The sequence below is a fragment of the Lissotriton helveticus genome, chromosome 11 (genome assembly GCF_964261635.1).
Source record: "Lissotriton helveticus chromosome 11, aLisHel1.1, whole genome shotgun sequence".
In the NCBI taxonomy this organism is placed as follows: domain Eukaryota; kingdom Metazoa; phylum Chordata; class Amphibia; order Caudata; family Salamandridae; genus Lissotriton; species Lissotriton helveticus.
This window is the reverse complement of record NC_136072.1, coordinates 369,939,968-369,964,908: the sequence shown is the minus strand read 5'-3', so window position 1 is coordinate 369,964,908 and position 24,941 is coordinate 369,939,968. Positions and strand designations below refer to the sequence as shown.

The following is a 24,941-nucleotide window of genomic DNA, read 5'->3' as shown; positions in this document are numbered from 1 at the left end:
ATAACGAAGTTTGGAAAGTAACTCAAATTGAGACAGCAGAAAAAATACGGGAAATTGACCGTATTAATTTGGAAAAATCACTTTCTGTGGTGGACAATGGGTTAATGACTCTGTCCTCCAGAATATATTCTCTGGACAGCATTGTGTCTTCAGCAATCGATATAATATCGCAAGACTTACTGATGTTACAACACGGTCAGTCCCAATTGCGTTCTATTGTACAGCTTGGCTGGACGTTACAAAATCTGCGTTCTGGCTATGTGCCTTGGCGTTTAATCAACACAACGTCATTATTTAATATCTTTAACCTTACTGATAAACAAATCAGTCTGGCGCAGAAGAGTGCTGACTATACAATTCTGAGCATTGAAAGACTTGAGAGATTACCATTGACAATGTCAGAACGACCTGTCATTGAATGGATAATACATGGAATAATAAATATTCCAATAACTACTTTCCAGTTTCAATTCTGCCAAAAATATATACAGGCAGGCCAGTATGAAAGGTTGGGTAAAGGGTACATTAAGTCAATATGGAACTTGCCCTATACACACGAATGTGTCAGTAATAAAGGCCAGAAAGTGTTTCTCAGTGGCAATAATTGTGCAAGATCACTAAGCGGTACACTTCTGTGTCAGGGTATTAGCTTGCATGGAGCCTGTGAAGGGACTTCAAATAACCTTTCATGTTACCAGCTAGGCACACCTGCAACACAAATAGAACCATTCTTTAGGAGACTCTCGAACTGGAGTTACATTCTAATAGTAGATCGCAGATGTTGTAGTTTGCTGCCCGGAAAACCTTATCTCATAACCGTGACTAGGAAGGTCATGTGCTGTGAACGAGTATTGTTCCCAAACGATTCTCCAGACAGGGAGGCAAGGTTATGGCCCGATTTGAAAATTGCTTCTATTCGAATAGATACTTTAAGCAGAATGAAGACTGTGCTCCTACAGACGCCAACCAGGCTCACGTCATCAAAAGAAACGTATGATCTCCAAGTTGCAAGGACAACAGAAGAGATTCATTCATTATTATCAACTAATTCCCCCATACATTTCGCAGAAATACTGAACGAAATCTTAAATATTTCTGATACCACTGGTGTCTCCAGTGTATTTAAAGCAGTGTTTTCGGGTGCTTTAACTCCATTCAAAGCCATCCTGGGTATTTTTTCAGACTTTGTCCATTCCATTTTTGGCGGACTTCCACTCCTTTAGGGACTAGTAGCGGGTATTCTATTTTTGATCCTGTTATTTCGCTATGGCAAACCATGTCACAGACAAAACACTAACCCTGGGCGTAGTGGGCGTAGTGGGGCTTCGCGGAGCTACGTGAAGTGGGCGAGAAACTACGCCCACCTCCGCACTCCGCGTAGCCCCACTACGCACCGCAGGCCTCCCTCCCGCCCTCCCTAAATACTTTAAATTAAAAGTGGAAAAGAATTAAAAGGCACTTACCTTGCCCGCCGCTGCCCGCCGCGTCCCCGGGGCTCGCTATCTTCATGGCTGCCGTCTTGTGTACTAATGCGCATGCGCGGGCGACCGCGCATGCGCATTTCTCGTGAGAAATGCGCATGCGCGGCCGCTCGCGCATGCGCATTAGATACACAAGACGGAAGCAATGAAGATAGCGAGCCCCGGCGACGCGGCAGGCAGCGGCGGGCAAGGTAAGTGCCTTTTAATTCTTTTACACTATTAATTTAAAGTATTTAGGGAGGGCGGGAGGGAGGCGGGTGGCGGCCAGCTACGCTCCGTCTGCGGAGCGTGCATAGTGCCGGATTCTACGCCTGCTACGCAAAATGCGTAGAAGCCGGCACTACGCACACTCCGTGCACGGAGCGTAGCCGCCCGCCCAGGGTTACAAAACACCTGCGACAAGGGAAGAAATGATCCTAGCCATTGGCTACCGGGACCGGGTAACTAAAATCCTTGTACTATCCCGGCTTAGAGACCTGAACATGACTTGGTCTCTTTCATTTAGACCAATGTGGCAAAGTTGTGTTATGCCTGTATTAAGGTGCTTGCTATGCGGCGAAGAATGCGTGTTGGACACCTGTCTGGCACTACTATCGGATGTGCCAATGGACGCAGATACCTTGTTGGGTCCGGTAACGGCTCATGCATTGTGCTGTCCCCAGCGGCTACCAATCCTGATGACGGCATTCGTGGAGACTTCCCCACTACGATTGAGGGGTAGTGAAGCACAAGATGAAAGCAGCATCGATCAGGTACGACCTTCAGTCAGCTATGCTGATCAAAACATCAATGGAGGCAATCATGCTCAGGCTCATGAATGCATGGTAACAACCTTTTCCGAATTAGTGGAACTTACGCAAGAAGCTGTTGACAGTTTTTTCAACAGTCTAAATGATATGATGTTTTCACCAGAGCAGCAGGAATAACTTTGAGCAAAATAGCACTCGGAGTTCCCTACATGCTGAATTTGGCCTTGAACTTCTCAAAAAGCGATATGAACAATTTTTTCATCAGTTTGTTCAGACTGCAAGAACCTTTTTCCCCAATTCCAAAATATTTACAATTTTTTGGGACACTTATCTTCTGCTTAAAGTAGACATTATTCTTAGAGAACTGAATTTCTATTTTAGGTAGTCACGAGACATTAGCTATCCTCTAGCGCTCTCATACAAAACTTTATGATTGTGATGAAATGGTCTCGCACTTTTTTTCTGTATTAAGAGCCATTTCATGTGTGGTTTTCGCATTTATTCATGCTGAATTTTAAAATATGCGTTATATGTTTAGCATTATTAGACTGCTTATGCATATAGTACACGTGATAGTACATATGATTATGTTTCAAAATTTTCAGGATACATATGAATGTATTTTGGGGTGGTACGATATACACAAACGCTACGGGTTTCACTATGCCTAGATTTGTAAATATGGACATAGTCTACGTGGAGTGGGTGTGATGTATTCCTATAGGTACTGTATCGATTCCCCTATTCCTGACCCTGGTCTGGTTAATAATTAACTAGCAGCCATCTAACGGTGCAAAAACCGTTATCTGATTAAGCCACACCACGGCACAGAAGCGCGTTATCTGATTAGGTCATAACGCCTGCCATCTAATTAGACAAGCGATATTCCTCCAGCCCCTGATAAGGCATACGGAGTTCTCAAAACAAATCAAACCTACAGCGACCTGGGAAATTCCCATAGCCATTGTTTTGATTTCACAGAGAACTTCAGCAAAAGAATGTGCGAACGAGCCCGTTCATATGACATCCTTATTGACGTATATATGTCCATCCTTACGTCAATCTCGGCACCTTTCAGGTATAAATATTACCGACATTGCCTTAAGCAAACACATGCGGTGGTGACGAGATCGGAGCAGCGAGACGTGCCGAGGAGCCCAGCAGAGAGCGAAGCCCACAGGCGCTGCCCCGCCTTCCTGATGCGCTGAGAACGAGACGCTGCCTTTCTCCTGCTGAGAAATCCAGCTCCGGCGCTTCCAAGCAGCCCTCGCAGGCAGCTGGAATATCAAGACTTGGGATAAGAGATACCAGCCCTCCATCATTCTAGATCTCAGGTACAGAACTGAATAACCCCTTGCAGAGAATTCTCGAGTCAGTCCCTTGGCAAACAAACTTAACTTAAACTGCTACTTATCTACTCCCGCCCACGTATTAGGCTTAGGTCAGGTACACTGGGGTAGGCGAGGTTAGAAGCACCAGTTGAGTATGATTAGTCAAATGTATATATGTATGTATCTATTTTATCCATTTTAAAGTATCATATGGCTCAGAAACCATATCAATGCTTTTACAGTATTATTTTATAATTCTGTCTTTACTGTATGCACTTTACTTAACTATAAGTATTACAATAATAGCGATTCATTTCTCTTGTATGAGAAAGGAGACTGATCAATAAATAATATCTTTTATTGAACCCGCCCGTCTTTTCCTTTTCTCTACAATCTGGTGAAACTAAGAATGCACTGAACTGACTGAGTAAAATAAGTTGTCTTTTGTTTTCACACGACTCTAGAGATACACTCTTGATCAAGGGAGAGCAAAGTTGTCATGTTCTATGGTTGTCAGAAACTAAATCCCTTCTTGTCTATCCAGGGAGGTTAAAATCCTCCTTGCCTATTCGAGAAAGTTTCTAGTGAACTCTGAGCTAGCTGGCAAACACAAAACTTTAAGTCTAATATCGTCGGCAGAAGACCTAGTTAACCTCTGCCCTAGGTCTATACTATTGAAGATATTATTCCAATGCGCAGAGCCTATTGGGATAATAGGAACTACACTACAGTGTTGACCGGCTCTCTCATAGAAAACTCCCGGTTGATTTTTACTCCTGCTTAGGAGGGGGGAGTAGGACCGAGATTGGAGGGCCACCTGTCTGATTATCACAATTTCCATCCTTTCCAAATGGTACGATCTCCGATTCGGCACTATTTAACTGGTGACAATTCGAAGGCATTCAGTTTGCGATTTCTCTCATACAATGCTTGAATCACTGCTGCATCTAGTTTAACTCTGGTCTGAAAGAAATAAGCAACTGAGTGTTGTTGGCATATGAAATGATCTCCACGCTGCAGGATCTCACAACATGGGTCAGAAGGGCAACATGTATGTTGACTCGTGCAGGACTTAAACAAGAGCCTAGGGGAGGGCTCCTTTATCTACTATCTTCCTAGATGTAAAAGGTCCCAAACACACTTGATGGTAATGATTGTCTATGAAATCCCCTAGCCACATAGGAGCCCTGCCATGGATACCTGCTTCATGTAATCTGTTGATAAGGATGGAGTAGGAGACCATGTCAAATGCTGCTGATAAATGCAATAGGACTAATAGGATTGGGTTATGTATGTCAACTGCCATTCGGATACTGCACATGATAGCTACCAGTGCCATCTTCGTACTGTATAGCACACATAATCCTGAGTGTGAAGTATGTAAGATCATATTGGCATCTAAAAAGTCTGTTGATTGTTTATTAACATGGCTTTCCAGGATCTTAACAAGCAGGAGCTATAATGACACTGGTCTATAGTGTAATAGTTCCTCTGGGTCAGCCGAGGGCTTTTTAAGAGTAGATTTGATTTGTTCACATTTCCAATCCACTGGTTGAGTGGCAGAGGTTAGTGACAAGTTGAACAGTGCCTTTACTGAAGGTGCCAAGCACTGTGCTAAACTCGAAGTGATTCCAGGAGGGTAGGAGTCTAGTGAGAAACCTGATTTCGCTAATGACAACCAATTCTGAACTTCTTCCACAGAACAGAGTTCAAAGGCCTCCAAAGAAGCTTTATCAGCCAGATGAGGTTGTTTCAATTCCACTATCATATCTAGATGCTGAAGGCATACTGGAAAGCTTTTATAAATGGTATTTATTTTATTTAAAAAAAATGTTGGCAATCAAATCGCAAAGATTCTGTGCCTCAGCGATAGAATTAGAGCAGGCACAAGGTTTCACAAAGCTATTTAGCATGCTATATAGCTCCTTAGAGGTATTTTGGAGATGATCTAACATTTCCTAATTGTTTTTATCTGCTTATGGTAGCTCGTAGCCTCTCTTGATATGCTGCTTTATCACTATGAGATTTCGTAGCCCGCCAACGCCTTTCTTGTTGCTTACAAACTCTTCAGATGTATTCACAGGAGATCAAGTTGGGAGAAAATTGTAGAATCTTTTACAAATTTAAGTCAGTCAAAAAAAAGGACAAAACGATGATGCCTCTATAATCTGTGCAAAGGCGCAATTTAATAATGTTCTTGGGAATGAAGAATAAGCAAGCAGTGGGATCTCTTGTAAATGGGGAGTTCATTACCAAGGTTTATGCAGGGATAGTTTTGTTAATTCTCTTTTTCGGGTGTGGAACGGATATGGATACAGACAAGGGGACAATAGCAACAGGCGTAAGTCTGTAGCACAATCACAGATACAATTTGATAGAATGATCCAGTCTCAAGGTCCTGCACACAAATACAAGTTTAGTACTGTAAATAGTAAGCATTTCCAAAGACTTGAAGTGCATTCTATTTCAGCATAATTTAAGATGCGTATATGAATAATGTTGTGTACACTACTCTGAACCTAGAAACATTGTCTTTGCTGCCTAAATAATGGGCAGCTGCCGCAGTGAAAACTATGAGATTCCCAAGTTCAAAACTACACATGGAGCTGCAACGTCAGAGATTTTTTAAAATTAACATTATATTTTGGTTAGTTCAAAACAGTTCAACACATTTACAATAACCAGTAACTTCATCTAAAGTAAAAAGTTGTTAAAATGCTTTCCGTATTTACAGATTATTAAAATCTTACTCCTATTATCCAAATTCCCTTGACTCTTATATACATTGAGCTTATGTATACTAATGAAATTTTCAAAGATGATCCTTTTTAACTTTGCTACAATATTGACAGTGTAACATAACATATCCTTGGGATTGAGCCATGTTTGCCTCTGTTGCTGACAGAGCAATCAACTTGTCAGTCCTTTCATATGCACTCAGAAGGTCTAGATGTCACATTATATCATATCATATAAATTAGTCTCAGTTCCAGGACATGCGTTATTGAAATGGTATCAGATAGTCCATCTCCTATATAAACAATGAGGTAATGATAGGTAATGTGAGTAGGATCTCTTCATTGCATGTTTTGCAATATCAGCTTCTTTGCTTAATGCACAAAGTTCACGTTAATACAGTTTCAAAAGTGGTTGATTTTGCTGACATAGCAGTTAGATAAAATCCATCTTCTATTAGAAATTGGACTATTATGAAAAGAAATTAAAGCATTCATCTTTCTTTATTATTCCAGTAGTGAATAATACCGATTCACTACTGGAATTTGTCACAAGACATCTGTCTGGTGACTGGCATAGAGGCACCTCGACTAGCAAGAGATTCACACAGATAGGTCTGTGGAAGTCTGCGCCCTGTTCGCAGGAACCTACCACACTGTTAAAGGTAGGACTGGGTGTTTTCACCTCAAGCCCTGCCATGGTTAGGGTACCCATCAATGGGGATGTCACCTTACCCTCTCATGACATAGGTGGTGGGGGGCCAGTCAGAAGCCTCTCTGACCCCACCGCAACCTGTGATGAATTTGGAGAGGGCAAGGTGAAAAAGCATGAAACAGAAAGCTGAGGCCTATGTATCATGGCACCGAACCCGACTTTCAGTTTTCTACCTCAGTGCCTAACGTGGGAGGGAGCTGTAGTCCTGCCCCAGGGGTCCATTCAGCTCCCACAGCTGAAGCGGACCAGTGCAAGCAGTTGGTGAACGTAAGGTAAAAACAATTCTCAAATGTTGTATATGTGTGTGAGAGGGAGAGAGAATGTGTGTATATGTGAGCATTTGTGCATAAAAGTGAGAGAGAGTGAGTGATGGGGAGTAAGTGAGACTATCTGAGAGTGACAGTGTAATCTTCAGTAAAAGTGAGTGAGAATAAGTGAGATTAATTTAGAATGAGAGCGTGAGTATGAATAAGTGCAAGTCAGTTTGAGTGTCTGAGACTGAAATAGTGAGAGTGTGAGTTTTTTGGGAATGCTTCTTAGTGAGTCAATGTAAGTAACCATAAGTGAGTTAGAGTGTTAGTCAGAGTGTGTGTTCATCTTTTTTTTTAGAGTGAGTGAGAATAAGAGAGAATGATTGAGAGTGAGAATAATTAAGGTTGAGAATCATAAAGAGAATGAGTGAAAGTAAAAGTGACTTCTTAATCCATATCTGGTAGGGTCCTACTAATATTAGGTGGAAGAATGAATTCGCTTATTCCAATAGCTCCCTCCAAATACTTGATCAGTGCAAGCCACTCCAGAAACATATTATCTTAGTCAACTAATTTACAATAGATTTAAAGTTAGTCGTTTAGATATGTCTACTATTGATGACATGGAGCCCAATATAATCAGGAAACACTGAAATATTGGATTTGGCAAAGGTTAGAGCCAATCCCTGACCTATGCTTCAAATGTACAACACCCTACATTCCTCTTGCAATATATCTATATTGGATCAAGCTCACGAGGCATCCACATTTTTTATAAGGTCTGGAGAGTGCATCTGGATCAGAAAGAAATTAGAAGTACAAACTATGGACGCCAAGCTTCTTAATTAAACACTCAAGCACTGTACAAAACCAATTAGCATGAAGTATAGTGTCCTGCCAACTATGTAGCTGCAAATATTTATAGACTCAACGGATACTTGGAATTACAAGCTGTTGCTGCAGGTCTGAGACTGATGTAAAATGACTGAATGAAAACCAGTTGACCCAGCATTGTGACACATTGCTTGCTTGCGACTATCTATCAACCTGGTTCGAAGGATAAACTCTCTGACAGTTGTCGATTATTCGAAACCAGCATATAGGAAATCCAATCTGGTATATTTCCAAACTTCTAAAAAAGATTTCAAATAAAGCACACAGCCTTCAAAATCCTTTACGATTTGAGATCTATTATTTATTTATTTTTAATTTGGTTCGCTCTATCTTGAGTATGTAATATCTCCTATTATAATCTGTAAATATTCTGTGCCGTACGTTTCAGTGAACTGAGATTCTATTCTTTGAAGGAGATAGGAAGCAGAGGAAAGTAAAATATGCTTATATGTTCAGAAGCACCTAGCTACCCTCTATCTATAAACCAGTAACATATTTTTTTTTTTTACTTATTCTTGCGCCCTCACAAGTCAAACTGAGTTTCAGGATAGAAGGGATAACCGTCTCTACTACATTAATAAATCCATCACGGAAATAGGTAACTGCTCCAAAGCATCAAGTTGTGATCTAGTAGTAATGAGAAATGGCTTGTAATTGAAAGCAAATAGTTCACATACTTCCAATGACACCCAAGTGCTGAGGTATTTGACAGAGAGAGAATGAGATTTATTTCGAAATTTAGAGCTTTTATATTCAGAGGCTTAGCAATATTCACTGGTAAAATCAACACATTTGAAAAATGTTAATAACTTCTACCAAGTTATGGGTTTTGAAGCCAATAATTTCACTGGAATAAAAATAGCCTGCTCCTGCCTTCTCAAATCACTCATTAAGACTTCTAATCCATTTCACAGTACCTACTTTAATAATTTATAATCTTTCTTCAAGAGTGTTAAATGGCGGTATGATCCACATGAAGGAGAATAGCGAATCTCCAATTAACATACAGCGATAATCTTAATTTCATTAAAGACAAGGGATGCAAACATTATGCAATAACCTTTTATTGTTGCCCCAACATGCAGCCCTTTAAAGAACATAAACTGCAACCTAAATAAAACATTCGATCTTAGAAAAAATCAACAACATATAACTCACTGTCACAATGCATCTTCCTCTATATACTGCCACGAAGGAAGCAACGCCTCTTTGGCTTTATATGGAAAAATTCTTACTGTAAAGAATTATTTGGAAAAGAAGAAACCAAGTCATACCACCCAAAAAAATCCTTCTACAGAAAATAATCAATTACCTCTGTAAGGAAAAAACATACAATTTATGATTTAACCACAATAAATCATAGTAAACAAACTACTTTAACTACAAAATTGTAAGATAATTAAATGGGAGTGGTGGGTGGGATAATGTTAGCCTCTGATGTCTGTAATGAAATCAAGATTCTCTCTGTATGTTAACTGGAGAATTGTCATTTCATTACAAGACAGAAGGATACTATTATGCATGTTTGAAGCTCCCAGCGCCACACTGCTCACATGCTCCACTGCATAAAGTAAAAGCTTGCATATTTGTTAGCACTTGGCCAGTCTGCCGCTTTCAGAATGTCTGCAAGTGTACCACTTGCCCAAAATACTTAACTGGCCATTGCACCCATAGAAGAGTGAGCTCCGAACTTGGATAAATCAGTTCCTGCCTCAGACATCAGTGCCCTCATCCATTAAGCAATATCTTAAAAACTGCCCTACAGGGCTTAACGAAGGAACTTAACAGGTGGTCCTGCCCATCTGGTCTAAATTCCAGTATACTTTGTCCGTAAACTTTCCTGCAACTCAACTTTCAGACATGGTTTTAGTCCTCAACCAGAGTTCAAAGTGGATCCTATATGGGGAATTGAACATTACAAACCTCTAATGCCTTAACATCTGAGACACTTCTAAAAGATATTAGACAGAGTTACATTGCCAACTTCAGAGAGATCTGTCTCCTGGAATGATAAGAGTAATCAGGCCAGAAGACAAACAGGTCAAAAAATAAGATTAACATTCCATAAAGAATCATACCTAGCTCTAGGTAGACGCCTAAGCTTTATTCCCTTCATTGCTATGTGGACCGAAGGATCACTACCAATAGCAAAATTATTCACCAAGGAATGCCTTCCTGAAACACCAGATCTGTAACAGTTAACAGTTCAATAAGACAAGCCTGACTTGAACAACTCTGCAAGGAAATTTGCTACTTCTGTTGTAGGAGCCTCCATGGAATCCCAATTCTTTCTGTTCCAATTCTGTGGCAAAGCATCCACTTCCAATGCTTTGGGATCTGGTCTCCAGCTATAATACTGATTTACCTGAAAAGTCAATCTGCTGCCAAACAGCTCTATCTCAAAAGGACCCCACAGGTTCTGAATCTTTTGGAAAAACACTGGATTCAACTTCCGGTCGCTGGAATCCCTCTACAATCTTGAGTACCATTCAGCTCTCTTGTTTTGATGACCCATGATAAAGTCTGCTTTCAAAATATTTTTGTAATTCCAACAAAAATGCCAAATTTCCCTTGCTAGATCTGCAAGTTGTTTTGATCTTGCTCTCCCTAGACGACTGACATTGGATACTGCAGTGAAATTGACCTTACACATCAATACTAAGCTGTTTGTTAGAATTGACCTGAAACTCATCAAAGAGTTCAGGCCTGCCAATATCTCCAAACAATTTATGTGTAAAGAGAGTTCCTTCTTGGACCATTTTCCCCCAGTTTTTTCCTGAGCAGTTCCAAAATATTGCCTTGCCGTTCCAGCTGTCCAGGTTGCTCAACCACCATTGTATGTATGTATGTATGTATAGGCATTTATATAGCGCACTACTTACCCGTAGGGTCCCAAGGCGCTTCGACCGCTGCGAAACCCTTCCTGGCTTCCCTGAGAGATGGTCCCTTAATGGGTATCTCCAGGGTGAGACCAGGCATCCCCGGCGGTCTGGTGGGGCCGTTAGTGAAGATGAGGCAAGCTAATGCCCAGAGTTGCCGAGTGTGATCGCTGATCAGAGTGGGCACCGAGGCGAGAGAATTATCGAGTCCGCTGACCCTGGTCCAGAAACCTGCCGCGCCGGGAATCGAACCCTGGTCCCGGGCCGTCCTCTGCTCTCGGGTCTGCCGCCTCTAACCAGTGAGCCACACTACTTCACTTGAAGGTCCTCTCAAGTCTCCTGGAACATGGGAATTTTATCTGCATACCACAGACCTTTCCTCAAACCATTGGATTGCAACTGTCCTAGTGAAACAGCCTGAATGGAGCATTACAAAAGTCCTACCACTCTTGCCAGACCTCTCAAAGTTACCACTTTCTTTATTAGAAAATGAGCTACCTCATTCTTGATCTTTGACAGTTTTTTCTGAGGGAGACAAAGCTTTGTCATATTGGTACCTGCCTGAAATCCCAGAAATTCCAAGTTCTGTGTAGGAATCATGATTGATTTCTCCACATTGATAATGAATCCCAAGGAGTGCAAGAGATCTGTTGAACACTTAACGTGCAACAGCAATTCTCTCTGATCCCGAGACATCACTAACATGTTGTCTAGATAAATCAGTAACCGTACTCCTCTCTTTCTCAAGAAAATAACTACTGGGCGCAGGACTTTGGGAAAGCACCAAGGGGCTGATGACAGACCAAAGGGAAGACAGGAAAACTGGTACAATATACTTCTTCAACTGAAATGTAAATACTTCTGAGAAGCTAGATCCAGAGAAAGTGTGAAGTTAATGTCTTTGAGATCTAAGTTCACAAGCCAGTATTTTTCCTGTAAAATGTCGTGCAAAAGATGGATCTCCCCCATCTAGAAGTGCCTGTAAACCAAAAACCCGTTCAGTTCCTTCAAGTTTATTACGGGTCTCCAGCCCATGACCTTCTTCTTCACTAGGAAGGTAGTGCTTAACTCCTACAGCGCTACCGCGTTTTCCCGCTGTGCGCTGAAGAAGTAGAAAAAGGCTTGTTCATGACAAAGCCAGCTCGTCATGAGCGCAGCATAGGTAACGCCCATGACGAGCTGGCTTTGTCATTAGCGTGGAAGTGGTTAAAACACCCTTTTCTCAGTCAGTGACCTTGCAAATTGCCCCTTTGAGCAACATTTGTGTCACCTCTGTATCTACCAGTTTCCCTTGTTCCTGATCTAAGGACAACTCCCTTGGCTGACACTTTTGGTAAGGCCACAGTCTGTAACAACCAAGAATTCTTTGTTATGGCAGACCAATTTTGGGTGAAAAAACATAATCATTCCCCTACCTTTGAATGGGAAGAACCAATTGGAGGATTGAGTCTACACACTGCGCTCACAGATAATTGGCCTCACGGGCACCTGTTTTGGTTTGCTCCGGATGTTGCGTAAGTTCCTCCCTTTGTTATCGGAGGAACACAGGAAGATCACAGTGCAGGCGATAATTGGCTCGAGAATTGACTATTCTAACGCTCTCTATCTCGGCCTGCCAGAATATCTGCTTCAACGGTTACAGGTGGTCCAGAACTCTGCAGCTCGGGCCATCTTTGGACTATCTCGCCGTGCTAGAGCCTCGGGTCTCCTGGAGGCACTGCACTGGCTTCCTGTCCGGAAGCGGATAATTTTTAAGACCCTGACTCTGGCGCACAAAGCTCTGCACGCCTCCGGTGCGAAATACCTCCAAAAAAGACTGACCTTCTACCACCCAGCCAGGCCGCTGAGGTCAGAATCCTTGTTCCTTGCTGCAGTGCCTCGTGTGAAGAGGGCACGCATTGGATGTCGCTCTTTTAGACTACTGGCGCTCCAGTTGTGGAATAAGCTGCCAGTGGCCCTGCGCAGCATTTCAAACTTGTTGGCTTTTAGGAAGGGGCTTAAAACCTGGCTTTTTACTTCTTAGTTTTTTTCTGGGCTCCGTTGGTTCTCTTTCTGTTTTTTATCTGTTTTCCTCTTGTTATGTTGTGAGATTGGTGTGCAAACAAAGCGCCGGGACACTCTTTGAGTAGCCGTGCGCTATATAAAATCCCAGTATAACATAACATAACATAACATTGATCTCCAGCTCCCTGCAATCTGCCCCTGCTGCCTTTTGAGAGAGAGGCTCATCCACTTTGCAAGAAGAAACTGCTATTTGCACGGAATCTCGTTCGTAACCCTGCAGTCCTGGTGGTAATATTGGGTCCTTTGGAGCCCATGGCTGACAGCCAGTCCCCTCTTATCATCTCTTTCAAAAATGTGATTATTGAACATTTGTCTCATGTTAGTTTGCACCTTACTACTGAAGGCAGTGAATGTTGAGACATATTTACTAGACTTTTAATAAAACTTTCCCCAAAAGGAGGTCATTCTGGTCACTTGGTGTCTCTTTGTTGGCAAGATTGCCCAACTTGGAGTTGAATCACATCAGAATAGCCCTCCTTCTATAGGCAATTAAACCGGCATTGCCATTTTCAAGCAGGCATAAGCCGAATTGGTCCAGCCTTGAAGAAGTTCCACATCTACAGGCATACCCTTAAAGGAGGCCTCCTCAGCCATATCTAAAACCCTGGACAGTGTACGCAGAGTATCTAATAATATGTCTTGGCACTGCTTAAGGCAGCACTCAGGACCTCTCCTAGGATCTTTCCCAGACTTAAAGAGGAAAATCAAGAGCTCTGGGTCCAAATTAGGAGTTATTCCTGACTTATTATCCAGGAATAGTCTGGGACATTTGACTCTCATAAAATTTTACATCTCTTTATCGAGAGATTTCCGGATCCAGAACTCCATAAAGGAGGTCACACAGTTCATAGGCCACCAATTCTAGCACCTTGGGTGTGTAATGTAGGTAGGATTGAAAATGTCAACACCCAAAGGGTCTTTCATAATCTTTGAACTCGAAGGCTGAACTAAACCTTCATCATGGAAATCATTATCCATTGTCTCCAGAGGTTCAAAGACATATTCATCTGCCTTGTTCTGTACCTCAATACAATGTGGGTAATCGTCATCGGCACCAAAACTATGGTCTCTTGTGCCATGAAGACATTCATTCTTTTTATGCCGCGGGGGATACCTATCTCAGTTGTGCCAACAAGGTTGCTCTTGCGAATTATGCAGCTATGACACCACAGTCTTTTGTAGCACTCAGGCAACTCAAGGATTGGTCAGTCTTTTGCAGTGTTTAAGCTGCCCTTGCAGTGATCCTCACTCGTGAGGTGTTTAGTCTTTTTAGTTGTCTCACCTCCCTTCCTAACCAATAAAGTGTCCTCTTCCTCTGTACAAGAGAAAAAAACTTCCTCAGAGGGTGAATTCCTTTTTCTTTTGGCGAAAACAGCTCCACTGCCTCTTTCAGGAAAGATTTGAATTTCCTGTCAACAAATCCTTTAAAAGTATCCTCACTGAGGGGAGGATTAAGGGTCCCCTATGAATCGCTCCCAGACATTTCCACAAAAGACTTCAATAAAGTATGATCAAAAGGGCTTAAAATTTGTATTAGCCTTGCTTGTAGTTATTTTCCACCTTTTACCCACTTTTTTTTTTTTTTAGGATATCCATTACAATTAAAAACAGCTTATCAAAATGCTCCCTACTGGTTCACAGTCATAAGATGGGAACTGTTGGCAGGAGCTCGCGTTGCCTTGGCAACGCAGCATGGGCACTCAGCGTGTCTTATCCAAAGGCCTACCTAGCCTGGCCATGATGCCGAGTCCTCTCTTTACTTCGGGTACTCGGCCGAAACGGAAGGCTAGGAGACACAGCTGTTGAGTGAATGAAGAGGCGCTCCTCCCGAAACATGAAAGAGTGCCTCTGATGCCTTCTGAGAGCACACTATTTTCAGAATGTGGAAGTGTGTCCTTTGGGCTTCAAAACTTTAGCTTGCGCGTCTTTAAAAAAAATGTGAAGATAAAAGCGGTTCAGTCCAGAAGTGAGCTGTCCTCAGAATCAAGCTCCATGTTATTGTATATGCTAAAGAAAACACTTATGAAAAAAGGAAATCCAACCATAAATTGGAAAGGTGAAAAGACATTGACACCGACTTACCTAAGTATGGGTTTGTCCAATCTGTAAAAGTTATAAACAGATTAAATTAACATTACAAATAAAAGGAATAAGAAAGCCATAGCACTTAACTCTGCAGTGAATAAAAGAGAAAGATACATGGTGACTAGGATTTATATGTTGTTGAATATTTTAAGATGAAATGTTTTATTTATGATGTAGTTTATGTTCTTTAAAGGGCTGCATGTTGGGGCAGCAATAACAGGTTATTGCATAATGGTTGCCTCTGGTCTTGTAATAAAATTCTTATTAAGATAAGTAAAAAAAAAAAACACTGCTATCCAACATATGAAGCCATGATCAAATTGAGGGAATTAAATGATTGAACCAACTTGAGAGCTAGTTCTACTTTTAGACTCCTGTTAAGCGCTGCTACATCAATCTTCTTCTGACAACTAACTGAGTGGAAGAGATCAGCTAGCAGTAATAATTTCTCTAAGCATAATTTCAGATGTAAGATGTTAGCGCCTTTTGCCACAGTCTAGATAAATTAGGGAGCACCCCTTCTGATACAATCTTGTCATGCTCTCAGGACTCAACTATTCACTCTCCCAACACAAATGTTGATAAAACTGGAGAAAACCACCTCGATTTCAGCTCAGTCATAGTAACCAGGTGCAGTAATAGTAGTCATTTTCGCGAAATATTTATTTTCCCACAGACTTTCTGCTTATAAGTTCTTTTAAATAACTAGAAAGCCTTGGGTTGACTCTAACTTGATTACTGTGTACCCAATTAGTGCTCACTTTGTAATCTATATCTACAGTGGTAGGCTCGTTAAGAGCATTCCATTCCTGCCAGCTTACTACCCCACTGGCTATTTATGACTCTTCCAGGGGAGAACCGCTCCTGCCCAGTGCCGCAACAGCACAACTACATCTCTCTTTATAAACCTGTCTCTCTGTCGCACTGTGCCAGTTCTTCCCACTCCAAGTCTGAAGGGAACCCAGACCTAACAACAGGTGATAGGTAGAATTTTTCTTCTTTTTTTAAAACATGTTTTTTTATACTGGGTCTGTGGACTTAAATTACCTCATTATTGCGGGAAGGAAACTAACAGTTCTTATTGCCTACATGTATGGGCTATATGGGCAATAGTTCAAAATTAGTACACTGCAATCTAGCAAGCTCAATTGAAGACAAAAAAGCAGCTTAGAGCTAATAATGACTGTATGGACCCTCTATTCCAACACTCCAATGCTTATTTATCTGCTCCTATCTATTTTACAACATTCTAACCCTCAGAATGTTCTAGCTCCTCTGCAAATTTGTTCTGAAGTTACCAGACCCTCCAAAACCTCTTCACACATCCACTGTGCCACCAATAGTGAAGCAAAACCATTATTTATACAAAAGAAGAAAGTCATCTTCAAACATAAGCATTCAACAAAGAGTTGATTTGAGAACAATGAGACAGGTATCCTGATCAGAGTATTTTTTCGTCAAGTCTTAAGCTCCCTATCTTAGACCTCAGCTGTTACCATATAGTGGTGTGAATTGGTGTGGGTTTTAGATCTGCGGCCGAACATGTCTCTTGTTATCAGAAAGTAATTACCACATGATCTAAATCAGTATCTGTGGTTATAAAAAGCATCACCTTGTTTGCATACATTTCTTTGTCACCAGATATCTTGTTGATGCAGGGCCTTACCTGTAGATCTAATAGGCATTTCCCAGCGTTATGCATTTGTATAATAACATTTCCCAGCTTACAGTGATCGTGATGATGACAGCCTTTTGAATTAGGTCTGTTAATGTAAAAATCTCGACCAATCACACATAGGGTAGCAAAGATACATAATGCCATGGCAAATTCTTGCAGTGGCTGTGGGTCATCTTTGATGCATGCAAAAACATAAGATACATCTTCCTCTAACACTGCCAAAAACCGATGCAATCGTCCATCGGCTTACCAGGGCCTCTGGGTAAGGGGCTATCATCTAGGAGCCAAGTACACTTGCCCTGGTCCTGAAGCACCAGCCTTCTGCCTGCTTGCCAAAACCAGCATGCCCTGTGAGGAAGATGAGAAAACCTGAAGAGAGAGAGGTTCAGCAGTGATCCTGGCAAGTGGATCACAATGAGCAGAGTGTGAGCTGCCTGGTCCAATTGGGACTAATATTGTCAAGAGAGCTGTCCACTCACTTGCGGAAGACGGCAATCCCGCCTGTGGTGCCGCAAAGTTGTGGGCCATCACCAGGTGTCACTAATCTGATTGGGGCCGTTGCCCATATCTGTGACCCCCATGTGCCAGAACTGGGCAACCGAAGACCGTCGGAGTTGTTGCCTATTACCACTGAAACTGTGTGGGCGATTGCCTAGTGTAACTGAGACTGTGGGCATAGGACATATCTGAGACCCTCCTGAGTGCCAACAGGGGGCCGTTACACAGAAGATCCAACCAGGTCAGGACTGTTGCCAGTGGCCCCCAGATGCCAGGAGGGGGCCATTAGGGTCGTTGCAGTGTCTGAGGGGTACCTGCGATCTGTGGAGGTACTCCAGAACAAGACCAGAAGTAGCCCTGCAGAATGGCTGCTTCTTCAGCAACATATCTGGGATGACTATAAAGTAGAAGCTGCTGTGCCAGGAGTCTGCAGCTGTCTACGACTGCCTTATAATCATTGCTCCTGCTGACTTCTGGAAAACGGGTTGCACACTGCTCAATATGGGAGCATGGGAGAGAAGACCCTCAGATTACAGATACTTTTGAGACCATTGTGAGGTAAGTCTGAAGCAGAACTGTAGGCCCCTTGTGGGGGCTTGTACTTGCTAGGGTGGTTTACTACCTGAGAGCTGACTTTTTGAGGCCAAAGTCAGGCTTTGATACACAGGCTAGAGGTGGGGCCACACCTGGGGTCACATCCCTAGTTCCACTGGGATTTGGTACACAGTAGAGGGACGGGGTAGAAAGGACCCATGAGAGAGAGCATGGCTCTGTTCAGTGCGAGGGGTGCTGGCCTTAAATGAAGACTGTATTTATTTAGGGTGTTACTTTGTTAGTAAAATAAATACTGCTTTTATTCTGAATATACAATTTAGAGCACAGCAGAATTTTTTTTTTAAACTGACTCTGTTGTCAGCCAGATTTAATTTCAACCAACCAGATTCAAGAAAGCAGCTTTGTGCACAGACTATTGCAGTCCAAATACAAAAAAGAAACAACACAAATGGAGTAATTGCCTGGATCCAATGCACTTAAAACTTGGGCCAGAGTAGCATTTTGAACTTGTCCTTCTGAATGAATAAGTTTAGACAGTGAAGATCTAAGTTAGGACAACGTTTTTCATCCTTCTTTGGCAATAATGGAAGAAACAGTAGGTCCCATTCTCCGATACCGGCATCCTCTCTAGTGCTCTCTTGGCCATGACAGCCTGAACTTCTCCATGGTGTCTGAGGAGTGTTGAGGCGTGGTTGGCATATCTGGAAGCAAAAGGGTAGGGAGTATCCGTATTCCATGATCTGGAGCGCCCACTGATATGACGTGATGCTCCTCCAACCGGGGGAAGTGAGAGGGGACTTGACCTCCAAGCACACGATCGTGTGCCAACAAGGTCAACTTAAAGGGGTTTCATATTGAGCAGATTGTATAGGTCTGGATGGTAGGACGTGGGTATCTGAATCCATCAATACAATCAGCTCCCCTTCTGAAATCAGTGACACCAGGATCTGTGTCGATAAACACGCAGGTGGTGCCGATTGTTAGACCATGGATAGAATGGGATTCAGATTCTGCAGAACTGAAGACTGAGACGGGGTCAGCCAGAGGTCGAAGGGTGCAGTCGATGGTGAGGACAGCTGATGGTAGACTGACTGAAGGCCACCTGCGGATGCATGGGGCTCGAAGATGTGGTCCATGACCACCTTCATCTGCTGAAGCTGTTGGGGTGTCACTGTCCGTTCTGGGTGGTTCCAAGGCAAGGCTAGCATTGGTATCAGTCCCGAGCAGTGGAAACAGCTCTGTGGCCTAGAGGTGCCTGAGGAGACGCACAACTCTGAGTAGTGGGTGTGGCGGAAAGAGGTAGAAGATTTGAGGGAAAATCTTTGCCCTAAGTGATAGGATTTGAGTAGCTCTAGATCCATATCCACAAGCACAGAGACAAAGGATCTGACTTCAGAGTGTGGTGGTTGTTCAGATATAGTAGACCCGATGTCATGCCACGGGCGGGGTGGACCTGACAAAGAGCTGCACTTGCCAATGCACAAGGGAATTCCAGTCTGAGGAATTTCACAAGGTGAAGAATCTGCAGTTCACAGTCTCTATCGCAAAAAATGTTACAATACACTAACTCATTAAATGGGAAATTAACAAGGTGAAGAATCTGCAGTTAGAAGTCACTATCGAAAAAACTTTACAACACATTGTGATTGATTTAAATGTGAATTAAATAATACATCAATTTATATATATATATATATATATATATATATAAATGTAAACATTTCCAACAATATTTCAAAAAAAGGCTACCACTTCTAAAAAAAACTATTCTTTATTATTAGTACATTTTGTTAAACGTTAATTTAAATAATTTATATTTTTGAAATTCAAGTTTTAGGTTTAATATTATAATTCCAATTATTCATCAATAATTATATTTTTAAATTATCAATCCATAATTATATGTTTTGTATCTTCAAAAGTATATCGATGTTTGTAAACATTGAATCAATTTAATTTAACACGATTTTTATTTTATTTTCTTGCCTCCATTATTTTATAAAGTAGGGTGTTGCAGGAGCAGTGGTTGGCTATCAGTGTTGCTTGACTTACTCCAAGGCTGGAATGGAGTAAATATGAACCTGTTTTGCACTATTAAAGCTTCAGTAACCTTAGAAGTGAGGTTTGTGAACAGAAAGATTTTACTGTTTTGTGCGTGTTTGCCTTACCATATCCTTCACTAAACCCTTTCCCAGTTTGTAGAAATAGCCCCTATTGTCCCACCATTGCCCCTCTTCCATCCCACATTTACGTCTAAAACACATCCCTACATGTGTTGAGATCTCTGCTAACCTGTGCGGATATCTCCTCACAGAAACGTAGGAGATCCGGATGTTTCAGCCTTAGGTTAGTGAATTGCATTTTGTAATATGCGAGTTGTACTCCTGTAGCATTGCTTTACATCCTACAAAATGCAGTTTGTGGATTGGGCTCAGAGACCGGAGTTATGCACTCAAATACCATCCACAGAAGTCTGGGCTAGATGCATAAGAATCAATCTAGTTTACTTATGACCTAAAGTTTTCCTTTTAACCAAATATCACAAAGCAAAATCTGGATTTTGCGAGTTGTGTTTAATCAATAAACACAATTAATGTTTCTAGTCAGAGAATCTACACGAAAATGAATGTCGCAGCCCAACAACTAACTATATTTATTAATTGATAAATGTGCGTTTCTGTACCTTAATACACAAGGCTAAACATTAACTAGTTTTACCTGTTGTCTTTATGTTCATCTTTTGTTTTTATTTATCGCTTTTCTAGAGATTAAGAAGGTAGTGAAGGTGTTAAATTCATACTTTTGTAATAAATTATATTTGTTTAAACTTAAACTACACCATTCCCACACATCCATCCATATGAAACATGTTTGTTGGTGTCAAAGGGAAGGTGGCAATGAGACATGGGGAAATAGGGTTAGACAATTTCCACACATCCCTCTGACCTACAGGGTGTTCACCTAGAATTAATGCTCCTCCCAGTCAAATTGGTGCTCTCAAATATGCATCACAAGTGTTATTCAACAAATGTATGTATTCTTGGCTTGACTAAGTGAACTGCAGTATTTACTTGTGAAATTAATGAATGCTATTGTCTAAAAATAAGTAAGAATGTATGCAAGATATAACATTTTCTGTTTCAGAAGGGAGGAGAGGATTAATTTATGTTGTTCCAATCTAACCCCAATTAAATGTCTTTTTTTTATTCTCCACAGTGAATGGAAAGGCAACTGTGACCCTTGAGTGCCGTTCTCCAGTGAGCTTCTCATTTAGGCTGAACGACAAGGAGAGGTGTGGTATCATGACGCTGCAGCAGAATGGAATGAAACTAGATATCTACCCACGAAAGACTGGCCACCACATGCTCTGCCTGTATGCTAAACCTGAAAAGCCAGTCACTGACATCTACGAAAACGTGCTTGAATACATCATAGAGTGCAGCTCTGTGGACAAGAATATGCGGCTACCCAAAGAGCTAGAAAACCCTGTCGGTCCGAGTTGGGTAACAAGGACCAAGGGGTTTCTGCAGCCGTCTCACCTTGAGCCAGTCATCCACACTCCAGATGGCCGATGCACGCTCACCTTCATGCTTGAGAAACAAATGGCTGTCATGGCCACGCTGCACTCAGGCGAGATTCCAATGACAGAGGAGATGCAGAGGAGGCACATACTCCAGGTCGAGGGGCAAAGCACGATTCAATTTAGGGTCCAGGTTCCAAAGGCAGGGCTGTACGCCCTCAAAATATTTGGAGAGAGCTCATTAGCTCCTGACCACTTTGAATATGTCTGCAACTATATCATCTCCTGCAAGAACACAGGTGTGCAGTGGCCACCATTTCCTGAGGAGCTGCATAACCCGGTGGGACCTTCTTTGCTGATGGAGGAGAAAGGGTTCCTGCAGCCCTCACACATGGACCCAATCATCTTTACAACAGACGGACGCTGCTCTGTCGGCTTCAGTTTGGTACAAGACATTGACATCTTGGCCCTTCTGTATTCTACTGACATTCCTATGACCAAAGACATTGAGAGGAGGCACATCCTTCAGGCTCGGACAAAGGACAAAGTTGAGCTAAGGGTGCAGCTTCCGCAAGCTGGGATGTATGTCCTAAAGATCTACAGTGACAGCCATAGATCCGGGGAGTTTGAGTATGTCGGCAACTACCTGATCAGCTGTACGAATACCAGAGTCAAATGGCCGCCATTCCCCTTGAAATTGAAGAACCCTGTCGGGCCTAGCAGCCTGTTGGAGGAGGAAGGACTTTTGCAACCATCCCAGCGGGAACCAATCATCCACACGGTGGATGGGCGCTGCTCAGTCAGCTTCACACTGGCAAAGGACATCAACACTCATGCCCTGCTATATTCTGATGAACTGACCATACCAGAAGGGAATGAGAGGAGACACATCCTGCAGGTCCAGTGCGAGAACCGGGTCGAATTTAAAATCCAGCTGCCACAAGCCGGCAGTTATGTTCTCCGAATATATGCTGAGACGAAATCAAACACTGGTCACTTTGAATATATCTGCAACTATCTAGTCTGTTGTACAAATATGGATGTGCGCTGGCCTGCCTTTCCAAGCATGCTACAGAATCCTGTGGGGCCTTGTAGACTGATGGAGAAATACGGATTATTTCAGCCTTCTCACTCTGACCCCATCATCTACACAACAGATGGACGCTGCTCAATCAGGTTCTCTCTGAGCAAAAAAGTCAACTTGTTTGCTCGCCTCCACTCTGATGACATCGCCATGCCAGAAGATATCGAAAGGAGGCATGTCCTGCTGATTCAGAAGGAAAACAGCATTACCTTTGAGGTACAGATTCCACAGACAGGGACATATGCCCTTAAAATATATGCAGAACATGAAAAAGACCAAGAAAACGCCTGTTTTGCCTGTAACTACCTAATCTCCTGCACCAACACTGGAGTGCGGTGGCCAGCCTTCCCAGAGGACCTCCGCTGCCCAGTAGGACCTAGCTGGTCCATGGAGAAGAGGGGCGTGTTCCAGCCTTCTCACACTGAGCCGATCATCTACACCGCTGATGGGAGGTGCTCCATAAGCTTCACTCTGGATGAAAATGTCACTCTTCTGGCCACTCTACATTCAGACGACATTGCAACAGAGCACATTAAGAGACGACACGTCTTTCCTGTGCACAAAAGAAATAATGTAGAGTTTAAAATTAGACTGCCAAAATCTGGCCTTTATGTCCTCAAAGTGTATGCCAAGGAAAAGTCAGATCCAAGCAACCTGTATGAATTTATGTGCAACTACCTGCTGTGCTGCACCAACACACACGTGAAGTGGCCAGAGTTCCCCCTGATATATAGTACCTGGGCATCCAACTATGAACTGGAGGAGCCATTAGAAGGGGTGCTTCCCACCAACAGCAACGTGTATTTCAAGCTCAGGGCCAAAGGGGCTGCAGGAGTGTCCATCAAAGGCAAATACCTATACCCCTTATCTCTGAATAACAAAGGCTTTTGGGTAGGAACCTTCAATACAACCGGGTCTCAAGATGTTTATGTCCAGGTGACAAAAAACCTTAACAAAAACTACTCTTCTGTTCTGGGCTACCAGGTGGAGAGTGAGGGAGAAATGCGGCCGCTTTTCCATGACAAGACGAAGACGGATGACTGATGTGATCTGGAATGTGGTAGGCGGTCATCTCAGTTAATGCCATCTATGCAAGATGGTCAAGGAGTTCAGCAGGGCCCACATCAAACTTTATTCTGGCTCCTTCCTTAAAACATCAGGATATTGTGTCACAGCACTACACGTTCCCAGACGCCTTCTACTTCGTTAATGTATGGTAGAGAAAAAAGCACAGAGGATATATATTGTACTCTGGTCAATAGGAAATTAAATATTCACACAGTCATTACAAACATGCACTTACGGTCACTTTGAGCAGTACTTACGCCAAACAAGACAACAATGCAAGATAAGGATTTTTGTATGTGGTGTCCAAGCTCCACTGTGAAGAATAACATTTGCATATTTCTGTACCCCTGCTGCGCTTCTTACATTAACACTAACTGGAACAGTAAGCGACAGTATGGCAGATATGCACTCTTTTGCTTGAGGACAGAGAAAGATACTGTAATGGCCCTCAATAGACCAAATAAAGTTTGAGCAAGGGGATTTAAACAGTGACAGCATTGAACACCACCAACACTTATCCCACAAGTCTACCATTTAGTTATGCAGCCTCAATAATGTATCTTCTTGTGCAAGTCTTGGTGGGAAACCTTGTAAGCTTTTAAGACTTTCATATTTGGAATCTAGATTTTCATCTGCATCCTGCTCTTCTGTTAAAAGCTCGACTGCCTACATTGTACTCTCGTTTCCAGTTTCTTGCATTGAAGGCCTCTGCATGGTTTGTAGGCGTGCAGCAATACCTTGTCTTTGTTTGAAAAATGATGTCCAGCACAAAATAAAAAGAACCATTGTTATATTGGCACTAACCTTAGCAACTTGGGCCAGCGTAATTGATGTGTAGTTTGACCGAGGGCCATTCCAATCATGGCTACTTCTTATGTTCCTACTTTTGAGGGAGACATTTTGTTACAATTTAAATTCAGTGTTCATGCTTGTGGTTCCTGTGCCTTTTATTTTATTTAAATTACGGTTCATATTGCTAAAACAAGTCGCTGAGGAGTGCTGGGTGATTTAATTCCAGATGAATGAAGAGCTCAGACTGACTCGCTGACAAAGTATCATATGCGCTAGGTCTTGGAAATGTCCTGTTGATGATCATCAAAGCATATCGGCTCAACAGGTATTGATAATTTAATCAGCATTTACTCTCTTTCCTAATGAACAGGAATTAGAGGTTATTTCCGGAGAAGTCTTTCCAATATGCAGATAACCCTGCCTCCACTCTTCCTGGGATTCAGACTAGGTTAAACTGCCCAGTGGATGATAAGGAATTGAAAAAATGGCCTTGCATTCCTATGTTTTATCCCTACTCACTTGTTAGCTTCCTTGAGTTTACTGTGTTCACATTGCTCTCACT

At 42.3% G+C, this 24,941-nt stretch overlaps 1 protein-coding gene across 1 annotated transcript in view; it reads left to right on the top strand.

Moving 5' to 3' along the window:
• Positions 1 to 24,378, top strand: part of LOC144791146 (uncharacterized) — a 299,504-nt gene extending 275,126 nt beyond the window's left edge. The window contains exon 11 of the mRNA XM_078665803.1: positions 21,132 to 24,378. Within this exon, the coding sequence (XP_078521929.1) occupies positions 21,132 to 23,563 (2,432 nt within the window). The 3' untranslated portion in view covers positions 23,564 to 24,378. The remainder of the gene's footprint in view (positions 1 to 21,131) is intronic.
• Positions 24,379 to 24,941: the final 563 nt, after the last annotated feature.